The 8,990-nt window shown below is 42.4% G+C and overlaps 1 protein-coding gene across 3 annotated transcripts in view; it reads left to right on the forward strand.

Moving 5' to 3' along the window:
* The window catches only part of llgl2 (LLGL scribble cell polarity complex component 2), a 195,586-nt gene extending 190,487 nt beyond the window's left edge, over window positions 1-5,099 (forward strand). For all 3 annotated transcript variants that reach the window (XM_059948976.1, XM_059948975.1, XM_059948978.1), the window contains exon 26: window positions 1,573-5,099. In XM_059948976.1, coding sequence (XP_059804959.1) covers window positions 1,573-1,577 — 5 coding nt within the window. In that variant the 3' untranslated portion in view covers window positions 1,578-5,099. The remainder of the gene's footprint in view (window positions 1-1,572) is intronic.
* Window positions 5,100-8,990: the final 3,891 nt, after the last annotated feature.

Raw genomic sequence — 8,990 nt, forward strand, 5'->3', positions numbered from 1 at the left:
TCAATGACCTACACCTGCCGACTCTGCAATAGGACTTGCGGATCCGAATCGGCCACATCAGCCACCAGGAGAAGAGTGGTACTCGACTACGAGTGACGGCTGATGACCTCAGGACTGTGAACCGTACAGCTTTAGATGGTGATGGTGCTGAGTTCAAGAATGCGACTTGTCACCACACCTGAGCCCAGTGAGGAGGGTGGCCTCAGCAAAACCTCTCCAAGTCATTGAACACAGCCTCCCCGGATAATCAAGTAGTGTTTAGATTTGGTGGGTGGGGGGGTAGAATCTGAGCAGGCCAGTATTTGTAGTCCACCTCTGGAAGTGGTGCTGCTGAACTGTAGCAGCCCCTCTGCTGCGTTGTTCCAGCACGTGAACTGGGTATTGATGTAACGTGTTTACAGATTAGGTGGTGTTCTTTGGAAAGGTCTGGTATATCTGTGTACTTGCTAATCCCTGGCCTTTGAATCATACAACGCAGAAACAATCCCTACCTCCCGCTTGTCTTTGCTGGTAATCAAGTGCCTATCTATGTTGATCCCATTCACCAACACATGGTCTGCAGTGCTGTAGCGATTCAAATACTTATCTAGATGGATGTTTTTTTTAATCTCTGTAAAGTTCTGTACTTTAATTCTCAGCTTCCAGCAAGCCCTCAGGCAGTGTGAACCAGATTCCAACCACTGTCTAGTTGGATATGTGAGATGAAGAAATTCTTCCTCAAGTTCCCTCCAAACCCCTTGCTGCTTAACCTAAAGCTATTTATTCCCTCTGGCTGTGGTCAAAGGTTCCTACAATCCACCCTGTGTACATACCCCCTCAGCCTCTGCACCGACAATGCACATCAACTCTTGCCTCATCACTGACACTCCATCCAGGTGAGGTTCACCTGCACACTGTCCAGAGCAATCACGTCCTTTCTGTAGTGTGGTGACCAGAACTGCACACGGTCCTCCAGCTGTAGTCTAGCCCATGTTTTACAAATACCTCCTACCCTTTGTCCCCCACTTAATCTGTTGTCTGTTTTAGTTGGATCATGTTCCTGGATTTTAATTGTTTCCATTACAGACTAGCATTTACCTAGTCCCACAGTTACTGCAGGCTCCACTTTACAAACTGTGGCATTTTGGTACTGCATACATTTAGATCCACTTGCCAAAAATGTTTACAGATTTTAAAGATGAACTTCATTTGTCACATGTTCATCAAAACCTAGTGGAACGCTATGCCAACAGGGTTTTGGAGGTGTTGTCACACTTGCAGTGACGACATAGCATGGCCATGATACACCATCCCTAACCCTTTGCCTTTGGACTGTGGAAACGTACAAACTCCTTGCAGACTGCAGCAGGAATCAAGCCCCACGTGTCATCCACCTAATGCCTGTGCCTCCATCTACCCATTGAATCACACTGCATTCTCACCAGGGTCCCCACAAGGCCGCTTTTGCTCCATTTCAGCAAGGTGACAGGCACGTTCGATCCCCAGCCCAGCAGTGTTTCCTGCATTTTGTTAGCAGTTTTATGTAAATGCTTATTGTGCTTTGCTTTTAACTGTATTACTCCTCCTCGTCAGATTAATGCTGATAAATACTGATGGGAGCGTTTGGAGTGCTTTGTGCCATAACACTACACGTTATATACCATTGGACAAGGGACGGCTGTTGGGGGAGAAGGCAGCTCCTGGAATCAGACTGCGACGTGGGGAGATGCCAGCTCGTTTAGTGCCTAATTCACTACGCTTCAGCCCTCTGGAATACTTTTCCTCATTTATTTTCCCTGTCTCTTTGCACAGTCACTGGAAAATGATGGATTTTAAATAATTTCCTGGGTACAAATAGTTTTAATGGGGGAGCTTTATACCACTTAATGACTTTTATATGGTTTTAGATATTTCTAAGGGAGTTAAACTTTGAATGAAAATGAAAATTTAGATTTTTTTTTAAATTACAGAACATTTAGTGATATTTAATATATGTATAATTTAGTTTCTGGTGGCTGCTGTTATTGTTTTACTATGTAGTAAACATTGAGGAAATATTTTCATACTTAACAGATGGTTTTAGTGAGTAAAGGTGCTCCCTTGGAGTCTATTTTTGTAGCCAATCATGTCATTGAGAATGTAATGAGATGCCACTGCAAACACTACAGACCAATAAATTAAATCACTTTCACAATAAACCAAAGTCTGTCTCTCCAGTCTTGTACAGGGTCTGTAAGAATGTGGGGTGAGGCTGAGAGCCACAGTGGTAAGGAAGGAGTGGAGTATCCTCAGGTCCAGAGTCATAACTCTAATAACCAAGTGCCTTTGATCAATTAGCATCTGAGAGGCAGATGGTTAAAATAACAACATACTGTTGTGGCTGTGTAACTTCATGCAGAAAGATCTGCTGCCTACACCCTTCATACATTCCGAAGTTCAAAGTATGTTAACCTTGAGATTTATCTCCTTGCAGACAGCCACAAAACAAGACACCCAAAAGAACCCAATTTAAAAATATCCAACAAACACCCGAAGTACAGTGGGGGGAAAAATCGTACAAACAATAAAAGTAAGCAAACAGCATTCAGAATGAAAGTAAGTCCATAGACACGAAGCCCAGAGCAGTTGAAGTAGGCTCACAACCTGGAGACAATTTGCAGAAAGAAATACAAAGCTACAGAGGGGAAAAGGTAAAAATGGGTGGCGTGGGGTTGGAGAACAATGGTGGGGAGATCTCTGTGAATCAGTGGACTGATTCCCAGTGGAGTCAGGACTAGCAGTAGCTACGATGAGATATCCAAGAGCTGCTGTGTGGCCTCTTGTCAGTCTGCTAAACTACAATGGCACTGCACTGCCCTTGTCTGTGGGTTTGATGGTGAGGTTGGGTTTGGTGTGGAAGGAGTGGAGAACAGCGAATTAAAAGGGGGTTATATTGAAGTGGGTTAGGCAGGGCAGAGCCATTGCTTTGAAATTAAGACTCTCATAAACAGAAACACTAACAAGTTGTGCATAGCTGGAATTTGGACCCAATTTCACAGACAAGGGGGCTGGGTTGTTTAGTTTTTGGAATCGTATAAAAACAAATATTTTTTATTATCTGAATTTTTTTAAAACATTCACCCACAGCTCTAATCTGCTATTTAAATTTACCGACGACACTACATTTATTGGCCTAATCTCAAACAATAACGAGGTGGCCTACAGGGAAGAAGTCATCTCTCTGACCCAGTGGTGTCAAGAAAACAGCCTCTCCCTCAATGTCGCAAAAACAAAGGAGCTGGTTGTGGATTACAGGAGGAATGGAGACAGGCTGACCCCTATTGACATCAATGGATCTGGGGTTGAGAGGGTGAACAGCTTCAAGTTCCTCGGCCTAAACATCACCGAGGACCTCGTGGTCTGTACACACCAGCTGTGTGGTGAAAAAAGCACAACAGCGCCTCTTTCACCTCAGACGCTTGAGGAAGTTTGGTATGGGACCCCAAATCCTAAGAACTTTCTACAGGAGCACAATTGAGAGCATCCTGACTGGCTGCATCACTGCCTGGTATGGGAACTGTACCTCCCTTAATCACAGGACTCGTCAGAGAGTGGTGTGGACGGCCCAGTGCATCTGTAATTGTGAACTTCCCATGATTCAGGACATTTAAAAAGACAGGTTAAAAGAAGGATCATTTGGGACCTGAGTCACCCCAACCACGGTTTATTCCAGCTGCTACCCTCTAGGAAACGGTACCGCAGCATAAAAGGCAGGACCAACAGGCTCTAGGACAGCTTCTTCCACCAGGCCATCAGACTGATTAATTCACGCTGATTTGAGTGTATTTCTATGTTATATTGACTGTTCTATTTATTATAAATTATTATAATTTCACATTTAGATGGAAATGTAATGTAGAGTTTTGCTCATATGTGAAGGATGTAAGAAATACAGTTTGTTCAATGTGGGCTTTGATTCATGTTCAAGTTCCTTTGAATACCAATACTTCTCGGATCTTCAATTCCTTTATCTTTAAGTAATTTAACTGATAATTTTGTAGTTAAACACACTTTGAGGATTTGGGTACAATTTAGAAAATATTTTGGTTTACTGGGTTTTTCCCTTTCAAGTCCCATTTTTTCTAACTAATTTTTTAAACCTCTATGATTGATGTAGTTTTTAAAGATTGGAATAGATTGGGTATTAAATGTTTTCAGGATTTGTTTGTTGGAGATGTTCTCTCTTCATTTGAACAACTGTCAGCTAAGTAGAGCCTACCCAAAACCCACTTTCTTCAATATTTACAAATTAGATGTTTTGCATTCCCAAGTACATACATTTCCTAAAAGTCCAGGTAAGAATTTACTTGATACAATTTTTAATTTGAAACCCTTCCATAATGGATCTATATCTAATATTTATGGTATGTTGTTGGGAATGAGAAATATTCCTTCAGACAAAATTTAAAAGCTCTGGGAACAAGATTTACAGATTCCAATTTCTGAGGATACTTGTAATGAAATTTTTAGATTGGTTAATACCTATTCATTATGTGCCTGTCATTCCCTTCTACAATTTAAAGTGGTTCATAGGGCCCACATGACTAAGGATAAACTCTCTCGTTTTTATTCTGATATATCTCCCCATTGTGATAGATGTAATAATGGAGAAGCTTCACTGATTCGTATGTTTTGGACTTGTCCGAGTCTTGAACAATATTGGAAGGAAGTATTCCAAATTTTTTTGGTGCTTTTTAAAGTAAATTTTAAACCTAATCCTTTGACTGCCTTATTTGGTATTTTTGGAGGAAATTATATTATTTTGGAGACTCATGATATGCACATTTTGGCTTTTATTTCTCTTATAGCCAGGAGGGCATTGTTGCTTAAGTGGAAGGATGCCATTCCGCCTACTCATTGGTTACATGATGTTATGTCTTGCTTAAATTTAGAGAAGATTCACTGTTCAATTTCTGAACCTAGACAAGATTTTTTAACATTGTGGGAACCTATTTTGAATTATTTTCAAAATCTTTGACTTGCTATTAAGTACAGATGTTGGCTAATAATATGCTTAACTATATGTTAAGGATTTTTTCCTTTTCTTTTTTATAAACCAAACAACTGATTTTTTTTTTCTCTGGTAGTGGGTTTAGATTTTTTTGTATAATAAAATTATCTCTTTTCAATATTATGTTTAAATTTAACTTTTATGGATGTGGGGTAATGAAACTATATTCCACTATATCATAAATTATGTATATTATATATCCTACTGTACTCTATTTTATGTAAGAAATCAATAAAAATGTTGAAAAAGACAGAAGACCAATACTTCCCAGCGTCTCACTATTCTTTTTTAAAAAAAGGACCTTTCTATTTTTTCTACTAAAAGGATTGAGCTCCAACTTTCCCAACCTTATTCCACTTGCCATCTTCTCACTTAACTTTCGATATAAAACATAGAACAATACAGCACAGTACAGGCTCTTCGGCCCACAATGTTGTGCCAACCCTCAAACCCTGCCTCCCATGTAACCCCCCACCTTAAATTCCTCCATATGCCTGTCTAGTAGTCTCTTAAACTTCACTAGTGTATCTGCCTCCACCACTGACTCAGGCAGTGCATTCCATGCACCAACCACTCTGAGTAAAAAACCTTCCTCTAATATCCCCCTTGAACTTCCCTCCCCTTACCTTAAAGCCATGTCCTCTTGTATTGAGCAGTGGTGCCCTGGGGGAAGAGGCGCTGGCTGTCCACACTATCTATTCCTCTTAATATCTTGTATACCTCTATCATGTCTCCTCTCATCCTCCGTTCCAGAGAGTAAAGCCCCAGCTCCCTTAATCTCTGATCATAATCCATACTCTCTAAACCAAGCAGCATCCTGGTAAATCTCCTCTGTACCCTTTCCAATGCTTCCACATCTTTCCTATAGTGAGGCGACCAGAACTGGACACAGTACTCCAAATGTGGCCTAACTAGAGTTTTATACAGCTGCATCATTACCCCACGACTCTTAAACTTTATCCCTCGACTTATGAAAGCTAACACTCCATAAGCTTTCTTAACTATCCTATCTACCTGTGAGGCAACTTTCAGGGATCTGTGGACATGTACCCCCAGATCCCTCTGCTCCTCCACACTTCCAAGAATCCTGCCATTTACTTTGTACTCTGCCTTGGAGTTTGTCCTTCCAAAGTGTACCACCTCACACTTCTCCGGGTTGAACTCCATCTGCCACTTCTCAGCCCACTTCTGTATCTTATCAATGTCTCTGCAATTCAACAATCTTCTACAGTATCTATAACACCACCAACCTTTGTGTCATCTGAAAACTTGCCAACCCACCCTTCTACCCCCACATCCAGGTCATTAATAAAAATCACAAAGTAGAGGTCCCAGAACAGGCACCACTAGTCACACCCTCCAATCCGAATGTACTCCCTCCACCATGACCCTCTGCTTTCTGCAGGCAAGCCAATTCTGAATCCACCTGGCCAAACTTCCCTGGATCCCATGCCTTCTGACCTTCTGAATAAGCCTACAGTGTGGAACCTTGTCAAATGCCTTACTAAAATCCATGTAGATCACATCCACTGCACTACCCTCATATATATGCCTGGTCACCTCCTCAAAGAACTCTATCAGGCTTGTTACACACGATCTGCCCTTCACAAAGCCATGCTGACTGTCCCTGATCAGACCATGATTCTCTAAATGCCCATAGATCCTATCTCTCAGTATCTTTTCCAACAGCTTTGCCACCACAGACGTAAGGCTCACTGGTCTATAATTACCCGGACTATCCTTACTACCCTTTTTGAACAAGGGGACAACATTCGCCTCCCTCCAATCCTCCGGTACCATTCCCGTGGACAATGAGGACATGAAGATCCTAGGCAGAGGCTCCCTTCCTGTTCAGCAATCTCTTCCCTTGCCTTGTGGAGCAGCCTGGGGAATATTCCGTCAGGCCCCGGGGACTTATTCGTCCTAATGTATTTTAACAACTCCAACACCTCTTCTCCCTTAATATCAACATGCTCCAGAACATCAACCTCACTCATATTGTCCTCACCATCATCAAGTTCCCTCTCATTGGTGAATATTGAAGAGAAGTATTCATTGAGGACCTCGCTCACTTCCACAGCCTCCAGGCACATCTTCCCACCTTTATCTTCACTCCTGTCAACCTTTTGTTCTTCACATAATTGAAGAATGCCTTGGAGTTTTCCTTTACCCTACTCGCCAAGGCCTTCCCACGCCCCCTTCTTGCTCTCCTCAGCCCCTTCTTAAGCTCCTTTCTTGCTACCCTATATTCCTCAATAGACCCATCTGATCCTTGCTTCCTAAACCTCATGTATGCTGCCTTCTTCCACCTAACTAGATTCTCCACCTCACTTGTCACCCATGGTTCCTTCACCCTCCCATTCTTTATTTTCCTCACCAGGACAAATTTATCCCTAACATCCTGCAAGAGATCCTTAAACATCGACCACATGTCCATAGTACATTTCCCTGCAAAAACATCATCCCAATTCACACCAGCAAGTTCTAGCCTTATAGCCTCATAATTTGCCCTTCCCCAATTAAAATCCTGTCCTCTCTGATTCTATCCTTTTCCATGATAATGTTAAAGGTCAGGGAGCAGTGGTCACTGTCCCTCAGATGCTCACCCACTGAGAGATCTGTCACCTGACCTGGTTTATTACGCAACACTAGATCTAGTATGGCATTCCCTCTAGTCGGCCTGTCAACATACTGTAACAGGAATCCATCCTGGACACACTTAACAAGCTCTGCCCCGTCTAAACCATTGGAACTAATCGGGCCAATCAATATTAGGGAAGTTAGTCACCCATGATAACAACCCTGTTATTTTTGCACCTTTCCAAAATCTGCCTCCCAATCTGCTCTTCGGTATCTCTGCTGCTACCAGGGGGCTTATAGAATACTCCGAATACAGTAACTGCTCCCTTCCTGTTCCTAACTTCTACCCATACTGACTCGAAAGACTACATTATCCACCCATTCTGCAGCTGTAATAGTATCCCTGACCAGTAATGCCACCCCTCCTCCCCTTCCCCCCCCCCCATCCCTTTTAAAGCACTGAAATCCAGGAATATTGAGAATCCATTCCTGCCCTGATACCAGCCAAGTCTTAGTAATGGCCACTACATCATAATTCCATGTATGTATCCAAGCTCCAAGCTCTCAGTTCATCACCTTTGTTCCTGATGCTTCTTGCATTGAAGTACACACACTTTAGCCCTTCTACCTTACTTCCTTTACACCCTTTATTCTGCTTCTCTTTCCTCAAAAGCCTCTTTATATGTTAGATCTGGCTTTACTCCATGCACTATACTTGCAGCTCTCGCATGACCTTTATCCTCCTCCACCTCACCATCTGCTCTAACACTCTGGTTTCCCCCCCCCCCCCCCCGCAAATCTAGTTTAAACCCCCGGAGCAGCACTAGCAAATCTTCCTACAATAGTTTTGTACGCTATTCACAACCCATACAGGCTCCCAATTTTGTTTCATCGACATACTTGGAGATAGGACGGCGTCTCCTCATCCAAATCCTTGATATAGATTGTGAAGAAAGGGAAGTCCCACACAGATCCCTGCAGTTCTGAATCGGTGTCAGAATTGTACCCTGCTCCCTTATCTCTAAATGTGTTTAATTTTTTGTTTGGAAACCTTCTGAATGACCAAATTCTGCATCAAATGTTCTTGCCCTTGTTAAACCAAAGAAAGTGCATGTTAAATTATGTTGATGTTGTCTGATCCTATCTTTAAGTGGCCCTGTTATCATTTCATAGGCTCCAGCATTCCTTCCGAATACAGTCCTCCAACTTTAACTTGTTTTTTTTGCCTGTACTTAAATTTGCCATTTCTTCTCCAAATTCTCCATCTATAATGTGAGCCCAGGTTTTCTCTCCTTTGTGATGCAGCCCAGTCCTTCATAGGTAAAGCCCTCTCCAGTGAGCACATCTACATGGAGTGCTGTCTGTCGCAGGAAAGCAGCAT

This window comes from Hypanus sabinus, chromosome 23 (assembly GCF_030144855.1).
Source record: "Hypanus sabinus isolate sHypSab1 chromosome 23, sHypSab1.hap1, whole genome shotgun sequence".
Lineage (NCBI taxonomy): Eukaryota > Metazoa > Chordata > Chondrichthyes > Myliobatiformes > Dasyatidae > Hypanus > Hypanus sabinus.